The sequence below is a fragment of the Colias eurytheme genome, chromosome 2 (assembly GCF_061535395.1).
Source record: "Colias eurytheme isolate Ceu_HAF_F1 chromosome 2, ilColEury1 Martin Lab GWU primary, whole genome shotgun sequence".
Classification (NCBI taxonomy): Eukaryota; Metazoa; Arthropoda; class Insecta; order Lepidoptera; family Pieridae; genus Colias; species Colias eurytheme.
The window spans coordinates 4,127,313-4,148,527 of NC_142981.1; the positions used below are offsets into that span (position 1 = coordinate 4,127,313).

Genomic DNA, 21,215 nt, shown 5'->3' on the forward strand with positions numbered 1-21,215 from the left:
CACACGGACGAAACGGTCATATTATCAAAAGACGAAGAGATACATTGATAAACCTTGCTCTGGAGGCGTGAACAATCCAGATAAGAAGGAATGCGCAGTTTTAAAATCAATTCTTTAGTTTACATTGAGCATGTACGAGCTATTACATAATTAGTTTTAATAAGCTTGGGATTAAGGATAATTTGAGCCCTGGAGGATATAAAAAGAATAAATAAACAAAATGTGCGTTAACAAGTGTATTTTATTACATACTAGCGGTCCGCCCCGGCTTCGCCCGTGGTATATGTTTACGTTTTCTCTACATAAGAACCATCCTCGTACTTCAAGGAATATAATAAAAAAAGAATTATCGAAATCGGTTCAGCCGTTCTCGAGTTATGCGCTTACCAACACATTTTGCGATTCATTTTTATATATAAAGATTACAATAATACGTAATGACACTCAAGAGCGATTACCACATCGCCCTTTGACTTTTTAATTGTTATCACGGGCAAACGTCCGTTCGTTTGTCCGCGATATTTTTTCTTAAATAAATACAAAGAGCTAGGCAGGAAATAATAAACTTAAATACACAACAAATGTTTGGTCCGTTTATATGTTGATATATAACTTTACAAAAAGGGGATAACAGGCGCATAATTATTAGATTATATATACATAGTATAAACTTTAACCACAATATAACTATGTATAGCATAACATGTTTTTATATAGATTACAATATTTCTTAACAAGACTTTTCATGTAAGATTTTAAGAAGCGATTAAATAAGTTTCAATACTTGCATTTATTTTTCGGTTTGTAGGTATATAAACAGTTAATCCAAACACATAAACAAGTATGATATATACAGTACCCAACCCACATTTTGTTTTATTTCTTTCCTATACTGGAAAGGTTGCCTGGTAGAGACCGCTACCTAGCGATAAGGCCACAATTTTCTTTATTTTCAAAGTATTGTCTATTGCTTTTACCATTAATTTCTATAGCAATAAAGGATTTTCATTTCATTTCATATACACTACTTTGTAAATGCAAATATTTAAAGAGGAAGTCCAAATCAATAGAAAATTGCTATTAAGTAGATGGAAAGTAAGTTACCTATTAATTTATTTTTTATTTTTTATTTTTATTTAATAAACATCACATGCCATTACAGGACAATGCCCAATGCGACACAGATACAATTTTATTTTACAAAAGGAACTTATCTAACTTAAATACTAAATAAAAATTACATACATAACTTAACATTTATTTCAATCCTACATAAAAATATATTTCTTTTATGATTCCTTCACAAATAGGTAGTTTATTTTTTAATTATAATCATTTTTGTTGATCATATTTAAGCAGTCCCTGAGAATTTGAGAAAAATATTTTAAGTAAGTGGATAACCTGGTGAACTTCGTAATATTGGTTTGAATGCGAATAAATAAAAAAAAGTAAATCGGTCCTAAAACAATTTGTCTCAATATTTATATATATATGTATATACTAAATGCATAAATTACAATGAAAAATAAACAAACCAGTTCTAAATTTTCCCCCTCAAACATTTTGTGTAATATATTTGAGGGGGTAAATTTAGAAGTAAGATTTCAAAAGTGGTAAAAAAACGGTCGAACAAAATTCTAATAAATTGAACGTTTTACCTAATGCCTATAACTATACATAGATACAATTGTTTCAATTTTATTTTATTTTTAAACTTGATTTTTATTATTTTTTTATATTTACCTTTTCATGATTATTAATTATCATGCTTATAGATTATTATAACAATTATTATTCTGCTAGTCACTCATTTAACATGAAATGTGATATATAACAATTATTAATTATGTAAACTATATTATCTCATCAAAATTTAAAATACATAATATGATTAATAATACAACACTTAAAAAATATACGAATTTCTGTTCTTGTTGTTCTTCAACACAATATATATTTCATAAATAGAATTCATCCTAATATTTACATTTTATACGCAAAGCAATTATAGATAAACAAATGAAAAACTGAAGGTAAAATTATTTATCGATACTGACTTCAATTATTCGCAGTGATTATGAGTTATACGCGATAACTCGCGATAATTAGATTTTTTTATTAAGAAAACATTTTTGAACTTAAAAATAATTGTACCTACCTATAGATAACAAAAACACATAAGGTAGTATGTCAGGCACAATTTACATATCAACAAAACCCAAAAACATTAGCATAGTGTTACTTATCGTCAACGTTAATTAAACAGTAATTGGTTGGGCTCTTGAACTTCACCTCTCATGTAGAACAAAGCTGATTTTCACAATTCTTCATTCATTTTTCTCGCATCAGTTTGTTTCCTCGGTTATCTTTTATTTAGCTGACTCGTAGTGATAGAGTGACCGCGCGCGAGTGAGTACGCCATTCGCGGCATCAATACGTAGGTACGCGATATAAATACGCTGTGTGCTATATTGTTCTGATAAAACTGATACAAAGGTAAGAATAAAGTAATATTATATACGGATCATGTAGGTTACAAAAACAAACCCATTCTCGATATTTAAATTGCAAATAATCTATTTAAAAAGATATTGTTTATTGTATTGCGAATTCAGAATTTTAGCGTAGCTTAAAATGTAGTTTTAATTATTTATCTACCTATACTATATGTAAATATCGTATAATAAGTTTATATTGTTTACGTGGTTAATTTTATGCATTTATCTTGAATTATAGGTATAAAATGCATGTTTTGAATATTATGATATTAATATTCACATAATACGACATATATTTTAAACGGATTGTGAGTTAAATAATTTAATTCGGTCTTTTATTTTATTAGCGTATATTATTATTGACAAAGTGCAAGTGATAATAGCATTGTTTCAGTGTTATTCGTTCATGATTTTTACTCTCGCTGAGTCACTGGCCGCTTTATTATTTGAGGGCGTCCCGGTATTGATACTATCATTTATAAAGCACGTGGACATCTTATTTTAAGACTTGCTACACTTCCCGGATCACAGCTGATTACAAAGATCCGAAATCTCGAGTAATCTATTTCGATCCGACACACTGTAATCACTTTGTTTTGTTACAACTAAATTGAACACATCATTATTAGTGAAACAACGCGTTAATCTTGCTTTTAACGTTTGAACGTTTGAAACAAGCTTAATGTGCATTCTTGGAAACTTAAAATACAATAACAATTTTGGAATGTTGTTTAGTTTACAATTTTATATATTTATGAACAAAGGTATATTGCATCGTGTAATTATCAATTTCAGATTTTTTTGACATATTCATGGTTTATGCTTAGAGCATGTGCAGAATCGAAAGATTCAGCAGCTACACATTAAAATATATCCACTAACGTCTTTTTGGATGAACGCCATCCGTAATTGCCCCAATACATATTATTTAATTCTATAGTTATAAATAGTTACAACACACAAAGAAAATCGTAAAATACATCTTAAATACCTATAAATCGAACCTAAGCCCTCACACAACGAAGTACAGTCCTGTCCACTATATAAATTAGGTCATGATAACAAAATTCCTAGTATTTACAGTGCGTGTGTAGGTGTTTGACGAAGTGAATCCTGTCAATATTACCGGTAAAGAAGGTTATGAAATTAGAGCAAATTAACAAGACCTAACTAGTTAGAACTCTGGAAAACTGACGAGCAGTAGACATAATCTTATATATACGCTGTTATCAGTATACCTAGGGCTAGGTGGCATTATAAACGCAGAATTGATGCTGCAACAATAAGGTCACTTGGTTTTACGAAAATTTTACTCAGCCGATTCTTAAAATCATTGACAAGTTCGTACATTAACCCTAATACCAAAGCTTTAGTGAATAAACAGAAACTTTATGATGATGAAATTTTATAATAAACTAGCGGTCCGCCCCGGCTTCGCCCGTGGTACATAATTACGTTTTCTCTACATAAGAACCATCCTCGTACTTCAAGGAATATAATAAAAAAGAATTATCGAAATCGGTTCAGCCGTTCTCGAGTTATGCGCTTACCAACACATTTTGCGATTCATCATCACTACATAGTATAAAAAAAGTCGCTTTCCCTGTCCCTATGTCCCTATGTCCCTTTGTACGCTTAAATCTTTGAAACTACGCAACGGATTTTGATGCGGTTTTTTTTAATAGATAGAGTGATTCAAGAGGAAGGTTTTTATGTATAATAACATCCATTAAATAGTGGAGAGGTACTGTTATTTTTGAGGTTTCTAATGTGATGTCGTAAAAAATTACATTTTTTCCGCTTATATTGCAAACGCAGGCTAAACCCTACGAGTTTTATCAAAATAATGTACTAAGTATTATTTACATTGAAAAGGTCTACAGAAAAGTCCGCGATGGTATATGTCTATCTCTTATGGATAATCCACAATAACATTTTTTTGTCATTTACTTTTTACGACAAATAATAGCTAATTTTCGAAGCGATTTTCACCAATACAGCATTAATTCTTAACCAATTAACTACCTTGAATACATTGTTCATTTAATATAGATCTATATGGCCCTTTACACCGTATGATTTAAGTGAATATTTTCGAAGATATTACAGATTTAAAAATTGCGGGACGTAGCATTTGCGGCGGTACCGGCCGGCCGCGCCGGGCCGCTATGTTTTTTAGACAACGTTCACAGTTTTTCTGTAGTGTATTTAGTATCAGCATTGCACCCGTGCGAAGCCGGGGCGGGTCGCTAGTTTTTATATATAAGACTAGCGGTCCGCCCCGGCTTCGCCCGTGGTACATGTTTACGTTTTCTCTACATAAGAACCATCCTCGTACTTCAAGGAATATAATAAAACAAGAATTATCGAAATCGGTTCAGCCGTTCTCGAGTTATGCGCTTACCAACACATTTTGCGATTCATTTTTATATATAAGAAGATATGTATAACAATAATAATGTAAATTGTATTTAAAATTAAATAACACATTCATTAAAACGATAAATATAAAAAGCTTGAAAGCTTTAAAAATAAAGCTATGAAATAAAATAAATTAACTATACAGTGAAATTATTTAGTGAGCATCTTATTTTCTTATGCTCTAAACTCAAGAGTCTAGATGTTAGTGCAATTCTAGAAATAAATTTAGTTTTCGAGAGTTATCGCTGAATCTTTACATAGAGTTAAGAAAAAACTGCATATAGATATCGCTTCAATGAATGTAATTATTCTTAATAGATGTTTTTGGGACAACATTAAAAAATAAACTAGATTTTCTGATATTGGTATATCAAATGCATTTTGCCGCAGTATTTGTTCTGCTCTAACTGGGCACAGTAAATATTGACTTGTGTTTAGATACAGGTTCTGTTTCGGAAATAATATTGTTATCAATTACATTTATATACCTACCTACATTTAGCGCCATCTTTCGCCATATTTCTAAGAACATAATTAGGTACCTATATTTATTTCAATTAATAAGAATAACAATCGGTTGTAAATCTTTAAAGTCATTAATTTTGAAATAGTATATGTTCCTAGTATATATGTAATACAGTACAGCCACAGTACAGCATTACTTTATACATAAGTAGTTAAGTAATTTACAATTTTGTAATTTACCATGTTTTATAATCGTAATTCCTAAGAGTAGATATTTATATTTAATTATCTTGTTTTTACTTACAAGGAAATAAATATATATTCAATATTCATACAAGTAATGAATATTCCAAATAATAAAATAACGCATTCAAAGTAATTAAGGTTATTTGTCACGTATGTATATCTACAAAAAAGACTTTTTAAAAGAACTCGAAACGTTTACTTTAAAAAAATCATAATACATCGTACTGGTTATATGTATTTCAATTCAAAGCTAGTTCATAAATCGCTCTACCAAAATACTGCTGTTTTCCATTTATTACTCTAACAGCTTACATGCTACTAAAACGTTCTCTTTCATGAGGTAAATGCGAAATTTTCTTTTATAATAATTGATATTACTACGTTCTGAAACTTTTTTTTAATAATATTATGAATGCTAATTTAAATAGCATGTAAGACATAAGCTATGTACAATGTACATATGTACTTTACATTATTTATATTGAAGGTAAAAATGCTTAATACTTAAAATACTTGTTAAGTCTTAATATCTTATCACATATTTATTGCAGCGTGTGATTTTTATAATACTAATATAGATATGTAAAACATTTGTAAACCGATAAATCAAATTAATCGTAACAATTAAGTTATCTGTGGTATTACAAGCATTTATCTTGTGTAGGTACAAAGGTGTTTTATAATCACGCCCATCTTAAAATAAATATAATCATTTCGTCACATTATCATGATTGACCCATCTCGAAACTTGCACAAAGAAGTGTGATAAAATTCCTGATATCCATATCGATTTTATGTTAAAATGCTACCTATAATCTCTGTTAGTGACAATACCTTGTGATAATATTCAAGTACCTGGTGACCTTACACATTTCATATATTTTATGTTTCCATAATTTTATGTATTTATAGGGCATCTCTATTGAATCATAATAAAAACGATATCTACACATACTTATAGATAAAATAATTATTTGTTTCAGGCTTACCTACAAAAAACAGGAATGAAATACAAGCAATGCACTACATCAGCGTCATGAAAACGAGATAATGATAATTATTATCAGGCTCTTTAGACGCTTCGGCGCTTCCTCCTTCCTTCCAAATAGATTATAAACTGATCAAGTGACGAGTGCCTCTATTTGCACAAGATTTAGAGTAGCAAATATTCCAATAGCCGTATCTTATCAACAATATTCTCCAAATAAGTTAACAGTATTTCACTTCAACTCGAATTACGCTTCAAGGCATATCAAGGGAGAGAAATTGTAATAGTGCCAAAGATTAAATAGTTGAAAATGTCACACGGAGGAGTGAAGACAACGAAGAATGGGAATGGAGCGCAAGTGGAGTCGTCGAGAGAGGGGTCTGAGAGCCTGGCACCGCCTCCCGACGGCGGCTGGGGGTGGATGGTCGTGTTCGCTTCCTTTATGATACATATCGTCAGTGAGTAACTTTATTTTAACTTTTATCTTATTGAACTATTAATTATTAATCACTGATGAGTTTTATCTTTTATATTCTTAAATTATCATACCTACATATATGTACTTACATATGTTATATGTAGAACCTTCACTGCTTTGTATGATTTTTTTATACCTTAGACCTGTATATTATCAGCAAACCAATAATAATTAATTAGGTAATTTTCTGTAACTCTTAATCACGGTCCTAAAACCATAAAATGTTATTGACAATATAAAGCCAATATTTTGTAATTATTCTTTGACTTGCTTTATTTGATATATACAGTATACACACATCAATAGCTACATCTACTACATCTACTAAGTCCTTATCCGCCAAATTTAACTACGGATCAACAACTTTACGAACACTTCCAAAGAACACAGCCTCATACCGCAATAAGACATGTAGGTATAAAATTTTAAGTGAGAACAATCAATATCGTTAGTAAATGCTTACAAGTCTAATTATTTATTAGGTATTTGATTTTTGAAAAAAAAAATGCCAATTTTATTCAAAATGTATCTAGTTAGTTTTCTAACAAGAAAATATGAATGTCCTTATCATCCAAGATTCCAGCTTGGTGAGAAGAATTTTATTGAAAATAAAAAAAATCAAGAAATGTAATTCTTCCATTTAAAATTGTATACTAAATTTTTAATAGATTTTGAGATATTCGTACAACACAAAATATCCCTAGTTTTTTTTGAAGAGTGTATTTTGTTAGATATTTATTTATTTATTTATTTATTACACTTTATTGTAATACAATAAAGATATTATTCTAGGACTCGGTTTATTTGACAATATAATATTTCTTATATATTTAATTTAGCTCAATGAAAACCAGTAATAATCCAATGTATAACTAAATGCATAATGCATTGATAGACGTTGTGTATGTCGAAGGAATTTTTTAATTTCATACTTGCTGTAAATTTCCGTTCATAACAATGAAACATATTTTCATACTCAGCTCTTTTCACACCTGTGTTATTATTAGATATTATTAGGTACTCGACAAAGAAAGTTTAAAAATAAATCAATTAAGAGACCTTTTGAAGAATACTCGATGTAATTTGACCAATTATGATGAGTTATTTTCACAAAGAAAATTTCATCATTCAATTTCATCAACATTTGCCAGAAAATTGTTAAATAAATAAATAGATCATTTGCTTTATTATAATGTTTTACGCAAATGTTTGCATTATGATACCAACGCACAATTACAACGCAAATATTCTTATTATTGTTTTTTGTTACATTGTATCTACGAGAAAAGACAAGTTTTAATTATTATATGCTGAAATACAATACAGAAACCTATGAAATTTTTTTTTTTTTCTATACTGCAACTTAGCCATCCGTTTATGTAAACAATAATCTAATATGGTCTCTGATTTTCATCTGTAAATATGTTTATAGAATGAGATTTGCATCCAGTGACGCAAAGCTCATCATTTGTCTGCGAATCTTATCGCAAGATCGGGTATGCTATTTCTCTTCAGGCGAGAAAATCTCACAGTGCCCCCTCCCTTCAGTTCAGCAGCTAATTTATTTATATGGTGTCCCAATCTGCCTTGATATTTCTTGCTGTTTAGTTCTATTTCTTGCTTCACTGTGTGCAGGTTGAGATCTAAGTTCATATATTTATTGCTAATGTATGGTGGGATGTTGAACATAGCTCTCATAGTTTTATTCTGGAACCTTTCGAGAATTTCGATATTGCTATGGCAGGCTGTTCCCCAGAGCTGAAACCTATGAAAATACACAGACCTATGAAAATACACAAATGACATTGAAGGGTAGTCTTAAATAATATACATAAACCTATATCTATATAATATTTGTATACCTATGTAAGTATATAAAACTCAAAGGTGACTGATATTGATCTATCAACGCACAGCCCAAACCACGGGACGTATCGGGCTGAAATTTGGCATGCAGGTAGATGTCATAACGTAGGCGTCCCCTAAGAAAGGATTTTAGAAAATTCATCCCCCAAGGGGATCAAATGGGGGATGAAAGTTTGTACCATGAAAATTTATCTTTTCCACGCAGGCGAAGCTGCGGGCAACAGCTAGTCTTAAAATATAACTTAAAATTGATTAATATTTCTTACTTAATATTATTCATGCGATAGTTTGTGAGGATGGATGTATGTGTATTCCTATGCGGGTTTTTCTTTGAAAACGCGGGTGGAAAGCTATAAGTATTCACTTAACAACTAAAAATTCGAAGTACTTATTATAATATTTAATCAAGAATAATCTTTTGTGCGATACATATCTAAAAATATGTTTCTGACTAAGATTATGTTCTGATTGTCAGATTCATCGTAGACAACTTTATCATGACAAATTATCTTCTAGTCATGTGTTTACCTATTTGGATTATATTATAGAGATATAAAATTTATATATATATATATACCTTATACCATATAGGTAGGTACATTATATAAATCTTTCCACTATCAATAATGTCATACCAGTTCTTAAGGACGTAAATAATGTCTTAACCTATGATGCTGATAGTTAAAATATAAACAAGGAATGTTATTAATTTATTGTCGCATCTATTAAAATTAATAGTTATTTACACAACATATGTAATGTACATACACAGCGTGTAACTGGGATTTATAAATAATGCAATAAAGGTATATTATAATACGGTTATATTTACAACGGCAATGACTGGACTGCAGCGCGCGATAGAGCGGGGTTGGCACGAGGTCATTATGCATTGCTCTTTATAGACATTGAGGACTATTTATATGCGTTAATAATATATAGTACATATTTTCCGATATTAAATTGATCATTAAACAAATACATCTATATATATGTACATATTCTATTAGAGGAAGATATCAATTGGTTTAACTATGAAATATACATCAACTTTTTTGTCACTTCATTATTTTAGATGAAAAGAATATATCAGCAATGATTACTTTATAGGTAAGTTATAACTATCCTCTAACTAAAATTTTACTGCTAGGTGCAGTACCTACTCATTCAACACTAACAGTTAGATAGGTACTACATGGGTACTACACGTCTCACTGGTTTGTTTGTGTATTTCAAAAACTCTATTGTCTCGCATTACTTCCCGTTTCGCCTCGTCCTTCATCCTTCTTACGCTGGATTATAATGAATATGAGACAAAAGCACTGTATGCAACTAAAGAGCACCATCACTGTGACGTAGCAACGATGTATGACAGAAATAAACTTAGCGCATATGACACGTGCTTCGGAAACAAAAGTGCTAATTTTAATGACTTTTAAATAAAATACTCGAAGTATGTAGCACGTATTATTAGGTAGCTCAATACCTACTTTTAATTCATCTTTAATTTACATCATCAGAAGTAAATTTACGCTAACTAAAGAATGGTATATAATATTTTGAGTATGCAAAGTGTTAGTTAAATACACACATGTACAAAGTAACAGTACCTATACTAACAGCTATGATAAGAGCTGACACTATAAGCTCGTTGATGTGCATATTTACGTTATCTTGTGTAAATAATGTATATAAAATAAATATTGCAGTACAAATGAAGCAGATAATTTAATTTGGTTAGCAGGCTTCATAGATACTTAGATTTTTAAATGCATGTAAATTACACATACAAATACTCATGTGCCAACCATATGAAACGGTTTTGTATTGACGTATGTTAGCGAAAACACGTGTTACACACTAGATGCATAAAATTATCACACTACATTAATCTGTTTTGTATTGCGTTACAAAATAATTATAATTCATAATACAGTGTGATTATAGATAGTTATTATTATAATATATTTTACTACTTGACATGATAATAATAAAATACTACAAAATGTTTCAAAATTAACTTTAAGTAAATAATAGCACAGAATGAAAAAATACAGCATGCACCTGAAAATAACGTGATATTTTAAATATCAAACTGTATGGAATGCTACAGTTATTTGTATTTTAATAGTCGATGTTTGCGGTATTTTGTTTAATATTTAGCTGATTCCAATTCTAAGTCATTTTAGGCATTTGAAACATATGTATTTCACAGTAGATATAAATAAAATACAACATATGTATCGACCTACTTCGGTACATATTTAAATATCATTAAAATGTAAATTATACAATCTACAAATAATTCAAATTATAGGCTGCAACGGCTGCAACCCAATATACAATATGACTTTTCTCTGTAAGTATGTATATTGTATGTATGAGTAAATTTGTATTTTCATACATAATATTATATAATTAATGTGAAAAATAAATTTTCATTACTTTTCTTTACTACACACATATACTATTAAATTAATACCTATATCAATATAAACGATCACGAGTTAAGCCAATAGAAACATTATCATATCTAGTAACAGATGTAGTCATCAATAAAACACTCCTCATTTATCTATTTTGGCACCATTATAATTATTTAGCCATCAAATCAGCCATTTAATAGCATTGGTCATACATTTGTACTTATGTATGTAGTACTTAAATAGTTTCAACATAATCGATACTGAATCACGGCATAATATTAATATTCTTATACACTTTATTCAATTACCTATATAAAAATACATTGCCGACGCGATGCATTTTCCGCGCGAAGCGTCGCGTCGGTCTATGTAGAGTGTAGACGAAGCTCAAGAAAGCGCGTGTGCCGCTTTTCTAGTCTGAGATACGGAAAATCCATCCATCGCGAGACTGCTCGCTCTATGTGGACCCGACGAATAAATTTATAATGCCTAAATTAATCAATTTTTGGTGCCTTGTTCCTATCTCCTAGACTCCAAAGTCTAGATATTTCCATTGTACCAAAACGGTTGAATCAAATTAAATGATTGACAAATTGTACAAATGTTTCGTACTATCTGTGATATTACGCACATAATATGTGTTATGATTCATCATTACATTATTTACTGTTAATCAGCATTGCATTGACCTCATGATCTGTTGTTACTATCATATCTTGTCAACACTACGTAAGAAATTATTGGCAAACAGTAAATACTTGTACATAACACTTATATTTGTATCGATTAAATGAGAATCACACACATCATCACATTATTTTTGTATATTTGTGCATTTATGGTGTAATAAATATTATGTAGAGTCATAAATTAATTAGAAGGTTTTCATGATGTGTAGGTAGGTAACGATCAATGGACATTTTAACGTTGTATACAATACAAGTTTGAAACGAATTAATCAATAATTAATAAAAGTACCTACTTAACGTGTATTGCAAATTAAAAATAAAATGTGATGTTGTTTCATCATCTTTTGTCTGATCGGATAAAAATAGCCTTCGTTATAATATCAATATTGATGGTGCCGATTGTGTCAAATAGATAACAGTATCAGGAATAAATATTTGCAAGAAAGTATATAAGTATTTATTACAATATATAGCAATACTAGATTTCCGCCCGCGGCTTCACCCGCGTTTTCAAAGGAAAACCCGCATAGTTCCCGTTCCCGTGGGATTTCCGCGATAAAACCTATCCTATGTGTTAATCCAAGTTACCCTATATATGTGTGCTAAATTTCATTATAATCGGTTCAGTAGTTTTTACGTGAAAGAGTAACCATACATCCATACATCCATACTTACAAACTTTCGCCTTTATAATAGTATTAAGATTAAGATAAACAAATATTTTCAATTGAAATAGTGTGTTTATTGTGCTTATATCAAAAACTGGGTTACTAATAAATAATGTAGTCTAACTTCAAAGCAAAGTCTAAAATAAAGTCTGTAAATACATAAGAAAAGTCTATTGGCAACTTAGAATTATTTATATACATTTATATCTACTAGCTTTCCGCCCGCGGCTTCGCCTGCGTTATCTAAAACCTATAAATCTATACTAATATTATAAAGCTGAAGAGTTTGTTTGTTTGAACGCGCTACTCTCGGGAACTACTGGTCCGATTTGAAAAATTCTTTCGGTGTTAGATAGCCCATTTATCGAGGAAGGCTATAGGCTATATATCATCACGCTAAGACTAACAGGAGCGGAGCACTGCGGGTAAAACCGCGGAGCACAGCTAGTAAATTATATACTAAAACCTTCCTCTTGAATCTCTTTATCTATTAAAAAAAAACGCATCAAAATCCGTTTTAAGCATATATAGGGACATAGGGACAGAAAAAGCTACCTTGTTATATACTATATGTATTGAAGATTAGCTTCTGATCTAGTCTCGAGCCTTCCACTGCCTATTAAACCTATAAATGCACTTACTTGTTACTTAATTTATCACAGACGCATCAATTTGGCGTAAATCAAAAGAGCCACATTTACCTATCATTATTAGATACTATCCATACGACACTTATACCATCGAAGACACATAAACATAATATCTATTCATTCATTGTTTGTATTGTTTGGCGATAAGCTATATTAATTTACTATCAACTGTTATCTGATTGAGTAATACATGTATTGTTAACATAATTGTACTGATGAATCATACCATTAATATTTTTATCCTTATGAGATCGATATGATACGATCAATCAATGATAAGACCAATTCTTGGCTTAAAATGGCAGTGATTGAAATGAAAACACAAGGTATGAACTAACTTCAATAAGGTAAACAGAAATCTTATCATTATCGACGTCTGTCTTCTCAATTCCACCGCAAAGAATTCGTGTAGATGGTAGATGTCAAATAACATCTTATACTTTGGTTCTCTCATCTTCCTTGTAAAGATTAAGAAAGCAGCTTTACTCGAGACAAAGTTTTTTTTTAAATATAAACTACAGGTTTTAACCACTAAGCGACCAATACAGCTGAAAACATGACCTTAACTTCATAGAAAAATCTTTGCCTGGATAAAACGCTTACGAAACTCTATAAAATTGTCTTGTCTTGGCAAAATGACGTATGAAATGAGTAGGCGGATAAGTACTCTCTGAGTACGTATATCAAATTAACGGAACGGATGCTTAATAAAATCACGACTATTTATTCGTTTATTCGGATCGAATCATCTCTGTTAAAATACAATACACAACTGCTTTTGGTAACGAAATTCGACGGGAATTGCTTTTAATGTCTTAGATGTATTGTTCCGAACAATACAAAAACATTCATAATAACTGTGAGTAGGTACAAAGGAAATGAGGATAAAAGTATGCCTATATTCAATATCATGAAAATTAAGAAAATATTTTTCTAAGAAAACTTTTTGTATGGCTTATAAATATGATATGATCACAGAAGGTTCTCTTTTATTATACAACGTATTGTTGATTTAACAGAAATTTGTTTTTATGTTGTATTAACAATATGGAGCTTCCGTATAGATTTTATTGCGTTTTAATTGTAAAATACAGTAGAACCCCGTTAAGTCGAACCTCGATAAGTCAAAAACCTCCAAATCTCGAAAAAATGTTTTGTTCCCTTCCCTTCAAACACCAAAACCTCCATTACTTGAAATCTCTACCCTCTGTTAGTCGAAATAATCACCGAGTCCCTCTAAGCCATTTTGGTACATATTTTCACTCTATAACTCGAAAAATTAAATTTGACCTCTGTATGTCGAACATAGCAACGTTTTTTTTTTATTTTACTACCTTTACAACTTGATCATTAGGAATTTATCACCTTTATTGTTTGTACAAAAATAAATTACCGACTTTAAGAACGTGCCGACAATGTAAGTGCACTATTGTTTCTTAGAAAACATTTTAGGAGTATTTGATAATAAATCTATGACTCACGTATTCACGTGTTTGCTTGATTGGTGTCAGGTGTTCAAAATCCTCCATAAGTTGAAAACTCTATAACTCGAATTTTTTGGCGTCTCCCTTGATATTCGACTTATAGAGGTTCTACTGTATATCGAATCTGTTACTTATATTTGAATGCTCTGTGTCTTTATTTAAACAATATTATTCTTTCTTCATTGTTATAGAAACAAAATTTACACGTAGGTAGTATTGGTAAGATTCGAGAAAGTCATTTAATGAAAATTATGCGTATTCAAGAGTAAATAATATGCTCCCGCAAAAGGAAACGTTCAGACGTTTCTTTGTTCCAGTACAGTTGTGATAGTCTTTGTTGGCACCAGAGTTCTGCCCACCATACACTAAAGTGCAGTAACAGCAAAATCACGATTTCGAGTAAAACGCATTTAAAGTTAAGAATTGATTTTAAAAAATCAACAGAATGATAAGCAAAAAAATTTGAATGCAGAAAGGTTGTAAAGGCATAGGTTCACACGTTAAAGCAATAAAAAAAAATATATCTTAATAACTGAATTTATTATGGCCATTTATTCTTTTTGGTGCCTATTACTGCATAGCCTTTTTTGTAAAAAATACCATTTTAAACTTAGTAAAATGCAGCAAAAAGCCCTATTACTGCGTTTGGATCAGTTATTTTGTCAAGAAACCCAACTAACATGCAGTAAGGTCAAAAAAATACTGCATTTTAGTTAGTTTTTTAAGAAAAAAGTGTTCAATTTACTAGTGCAGTAAGAAAAATAGCTAGTTCACATTTTAAAGACCGTTTATTTCTTATTATTTAATCACAATAATTCAACTCACTTATGTAAAATTTACATATCAAAAATAAAAAAAAACATCTAATTAATAAAGGACTAAACTAACTGCACTTTAGCTAGGAATAATCATATCTGTGTCATTATGCTATCCAAACTAATCTGCAGTAATGCTGTATTTTACTGCGTGTTAGTCAGTTTATAATGATAAAAGAATGTTAAGTATTCACAACTAAAATGCGACAAGCTTTGATTTTACTGCATTTTAGTTGGGAGTTCGTGACAATAAATTGTATTTTCTTAATTTGCAGTAAAAATAGCTTGTATGGCGGTAAATTTTACTGCGTATTAATTTTTTTTTTAATTTTTTTCCAGAAATATAAAACTATCTAAAGAACTGTAAAATTATATTGCTTACTGCATTTTAGTTATGAAACCTTAAAATTTAATCTGCAGTATAATTTATACTGTATTTTAGTTGGGAAATCACGCCAAATTGTTAATTTTTTTCGTTTGCAGTAAGTGAAAACTGTTAAATAAAAACCATTCTTATAGTCTTAGAAATAAGTAAGTTAATTCAATAGAAAGCTTAAGAAACCCGCTTTCAGAATCACTAATAAAACGAAAAATCACAAAAGGGCTGTTACTGCTCTTTAGTCTCTGGTGGGCAGAGTTGTCAGTGGCTTTATTGACGTGATGCGGTATTGTGGGCTATAAAGTGCCTATCATGTTAACCCAGTTCGCTGAGAATCTATCGCGATAACAGAACTGTGTGAAAGAATCACATTCTGGTGATATAACACGCTCCACGTGGACCGTGATCCGTCGGACGTTGAGTGCAAAGTTTCAGTCGATAAACTCTAATTCAATTAATTCCGCTAAACTTCTTTTAAATGTAAAGCTAGTGTTTTTTTTTGCCTTTTGATAAAACTCTTTGTACGAATTCCACTCATTTATCTATTCTGTGTTTAATTAAAGTTAATATAATTTAACTAAAATTAGAGTATTCCCAAAGAGAGCTAAGATAACATAAAGCTGTTTATATTCACGGAAGACTATTCTGTTTACAGAATTATCTTATCTTTATTATACCTCTGCCTTTGGTACAGTCAGAAATCATGATAATTTTATGAATGTGAAATATTTAATTTAGCCTCGCTTTTATTTAGGAAATAATAATACTGACAACTTCACAAACAATAAATAGATTATTCCACGAAACGAACTTTGTTTCACTCCCTCGCTGAAGATAATCGAAATAATGTCTAAAGTATCTAATAAATGAATTCTTAAAGCATCCCCACCTTAATACATCTACGAAGTCAATATCTTTCTTTCGCCAACTTTCCGCACAATATAGTCAACTTTCTGTTCAATATAAAACTTCATTCAGACATAAAACATTATAAAGGCACGTCTTTATATCATATTGTGTATTATCATCATCATCAGCCCTTTATGGATCATGTGTATACTGTATAGCAAATTAATGTTAATATTGTTCCCTTTCAGCCGATGGCATGACCTATTCGTTTGGCGTGTTCTATGCAGAGTTCCTGACCTACTTTAATGAGGGAAAAGGCAAGACTGCGTGGATCGTGTCTATCCTCGTCGGGGTCACCCTTAGCTCAGGTTTTTATCATCATTAATTTAAAGGATTTTGGCGATGTCACAGCATTTGGCTCACTTTGAATAATGAATGAGCCAACTTTTTACTCAAGTCCAAATACGAGTATATTAGAGCGGAATTATTTCGTTTAGCCGTCTTTTATGCCCTCTAATATGTGTTATCTGAGATGATGAGAGAGGGGTTCGACCCCTGGTGAAGATGCAATCAAGAGAAGTTTTGCCATTGTACCGCTTAAACAGTGAAAAAAATACAATGAAATTCTTTCATCAATTTTATTTATTAATTAGTTTTTTATCACTAAAATTTTTCTTTTTCATCAAAGTTGAAATATCTTGAATACAAATTAAACATAAATCCATACTAATATTATAAATGCGAAAGTAACTCTGTCTGTCTGTCTGTTACTCAATAATGCCTAAACTACGGAACCAATTTTCATAAAATTTAGTATGGAGATATTTTGATACCCGAGAAAGGACATAGGCTACTTTTTATCCCGGGAAAATGACACAATCCCGGAAATCCCACGGGAACGGGAACTATGCGGGTTTTTCTTTAACTGGGCGGGCGAAGCCGCGGGTGGAATCCTAGTATGTAATAAAGGCGAATCATTACCCGCAATTTCAAAGTTTGCTCATATTCATTTAAATGAGAACCTCGGGGGTTCAATGACCCCATCCTTCAATACCTATCTCTCAAATATTTACAAGCCTTATTAATTATCTCTCAGTATTAAAGACGTCGGTACTTATAATTTATCGTTCTACAAATCTTGTATTTATACAAGAAGCTATTTCTTAGTATCATTAAGAATAATACAAACATAATAAAAATTTGGTAATAAAATAAACTGAAAATTGTGTTTTCTACATTAAACCTAATTTATATGAACTAAAAGAATACAAAATATTATATTATTTATGAATATTTAAATGTTATTAATTTCTGCAACCATGAACAATTTCAGGTCCCATATCAAGTTCGTTTGTGAACCGATGGGGCTGTCGATCAGTGACAGTAGCGGGGGCCATGCTGTCTGCAGTCTGTGTCGTGATATCGGCCTTCGCGAACAACGTCACCACGCTCATCTTCACTATAGGTGTGGGCACTGGCGTTGGCTTCGGGTTCATATACTTGCCTGCGATCGTCAGTGTTACGGTCTGGTTCGAGCGTTACAGGAGTCTTGCTACGGGTAAGCTTTTCTGCGTATAGAGTCTTAATTTGTCCTTGAGTTTTCCTTCGCCTTTATAACTTTATTAGTTTAACATTACATACATTGATACATACATATACCTATTGATTTACAAAACAATTTGACAAAAATTTTCAACTGACGCATAAAATTATATTAGTTTAATAAACTAACTATTTCAATCAATGGAATTTGGCTAATTTGTAATTTTTAATTTTCAGGCATAGCTGTATGCGGGTCTGGCCTTGGAACGTTCCTCTTTGCACCGATTACATCCGCTCTAATAACAAACTATGGATGGCGAGGTGCAATGGTTATCATAGGGGCATTTATATTAAATTGTATTCCATTAGGACTAATGTTCCGACCAGTACCTGAACGACCAAGAACACCCGTGACGGAACCGATGTTGCCACAAGAAATTAAATCACCACTCAAAAGATCTCAAAGTACGGAGCATGTTGTACGAGCAAATGGTAAAATAGAAGATGATGTAGCTAGGCTTACTCTTTCTCAGCCTGTATTGAATAAACCACAAGAACAAAAACCTATAAGTTCACGTCACGGAAGTGGTATCATGCAGCGCCCAGATGTGTTGTACCAAGGAAGTATGACAAGTTTAGCGCGACTCAGGGGACCATCCATGGAAAGATCTCAAGTATCAATGAAAAGAGAAGAACGAGAAACGCGATGTGGCTGGCTTCCATGTTCTGACGAGTTCAAAGTCGCCTTATCAGAAATGCTTGACGTTTCACTTCTTGTAGATCCTATTTTTATATTATTTGCACTGTCTAACTTTTTAACTAGTATAGGATTTTATATTCCTTATGTCTACACAGTGCCTATGAGTGAAAACTTGGGCATAGAGAATCCACCATATTTAATCTCTATCATAGGTGCAGCAAACTTAGTAGGAAGAGTCATTCTTGGATATATAAGTGATAAACCGTGGGTTAATCGACTCTTAGCTTACAATGTATGCCTTACCATAGCTGGAATAAGTGAGTAGATAAATTATTATTTTGTTATAAAATGTTTATTTATTGTATTTAAATATGATTAAAATGTAATAATATTATTTCAGGTACGGCGTTGGCTATGGCCTGTTGGGAATTTTGGGGTTTGGCTCTTTATGCAACTGTATTTGGCTTCACTATTGGTGCTTATGTTGGTCTCACTTCAGTGGTGCTAGTTGATCTTTTGGGATTAGAGAAATTAACAAACGCATTTGGGTTACTCCTACTGTTTCAAGGAATCGCTTCACTTATTGGTCCACCTTTTGCAGGTAATTATATAATATACAGGGTGTCCCACTGTTGGTATACTAAGCTCAAAGGAGGTTATAGTTTTGGCTACGCTGAGTACGTAAAAAATACTTAAAAAATTCCAGACTCATTTTTTTTTTCAAATAGATGAATTCTTAAAACTCTATGTGTACACCCATAACAAGCAACCCGCCCATTTTTGCCACTAGCACGTGAGCTATCATTTAAGATTATGTTTTCATAGACAAAATGCTCACATTAGAGAAGCGGTTTATGACGGCTGCGCGAAGCTAGAGAAGAAAACATGGATTTTCAGGAAAAAATTATCAAAAAAATTTTGACGTAATTTTGTTGTTTATATATTTTTTACGTGATCAGTGTATGCAAAACTACAAGTCCCTTCGCGCTTAGTATACCAATAGTGGGACACCCTGTATATCTCAACATTATAAGAAACAAGTTTATCTATTTGTAACATAAAAGTAAAAATTATGAAAGATAACGATGTCTGTATTTATATAGTGATAAACACTTTCGTAGGTACTGATTAAATTTCTAAAAACACTATCTAATTACAGGATGGCTTTACGATACATATCAATCATATGCGCCCGGCTTCTACGTCGCCGGTGGCACCATTTCTCTTAGTGGCATCATTCTATTCTTAATACCTGTACTCGAAAGGAGAAACAATAGGAGTAAATGGAACCAGAATACTGACATGGAGAGCATTTAGCAGGATAAGTTCCGAGGGACCAACTTTGAGTACCCCGTTATTGTACTCAACAGTCCCTCGACGCCGTCCTCCATCACCTCCTCTGAGGACACATATAGCAACAGGGTATATACAACAACTTTAGATGATAATATCGATTTTATGATAGAAACTGAACCAATAAGTGTGATTCATAACTCTAGTGAATGTGATGACATTTTGGACGATAATCAAACCCATTCCAAAAAAAGTGAATATAGTGCGCGTAATTAAGATATCAAAGTGTAAAATAATAAATTAATTATATTGATCGAAAAATATATTGTGTAAAATATAGTGTAATACAAGTAAGATTAAGTGACTGCAACAAATTGATTATAGTACCTAAGTGTTATAAAGAAAAATTATATAAAGTTATGATTTACATGTGCGATAAAGTGTGCGGTTCCTCCAACATATTTCACACAAATCTTATCATAGAATGTTAAACAAAACATATCTGTCAACCTAATTTATCTCGAATAGTAACTGCACTGTATGATTGTTTGCGATAAGTGTATAAAAAATTACAGTATATTCATCTTAAATATTATAAAAAATATGAATAGTTGATAATGTATTATGGTTAAGAATTTCAAAATCTGTGAAATTACTACAAACAAGGGACGGTGTAAATCATAGATGGCCTTATTGTGGACCAAACATGTACGTAGAATTTTACAAGAAGGAATGTAAATACTAAATACCTATCAGTA

General features: G+C 31.3%; 1 protein-coding gene across 1 annotated transcript; it reads left to right on the plus strand.

Moving 5' to 3' along the window:
• The first annotated feature begins 2,370 nt into the window (after positions 1 to 2,370).
• On the plus strand, positions 2,371 to 20,652 carry Mct1 (Monocarboxylate transporter 1). Its single transcript, XM_090111467.1, has 7 exons — positions 2,371 to 2,496; positions 6,614 to 7,076; positions 17,171 to 17,290; positions 18,256 to 18,480; positions 18,702 to 19,481; positions 19,565 to 19,765; positions 20,324 to 20,652. The coding sequence occupies exons 2-7, from the start codon at positions 6,929 to 6,931 to the stop codon at positions 20,479 to 20,481; spliced, it is 1,632 nt and encodes a 543-aa protein (XP_089967593.1). The 5' UTR covers positions 2,371 to 2,496; positions 6,614 to 6,928; the 3' UTR covers positions 20,482 to 20,652.
• Positions 20,653 to 21,215: the final 563 nt, after the last annotated feature.

What these genes read in the sequence shown, in the direction of transcription:
- Mct1 (XM_090111467.1), top strand. Translation starts at nt 6,929, where the DNA reads ATGTCACACGGAGGAGTGAAGACAACGAAGAATGGGAATGGAGCGCAA. An exon ending in CTTTATGATACATATCGTCA is followed by an intron (nt 7,077 to 17,170) that starts GTGAGTAACTTT and finishes GTTCCCTTTCAG; the next exon opens with CCGATGGCATGACCTATTCG. An exon ending in TTACAGGAGTCTTGCTACGG is followed by an intron (nt 18,481 to 18,701) that starts GTAAGCTTTTCT and finishes TTTAATTTTCAG; the next exon opens with GCATAGCTGTATGCGGGTCT.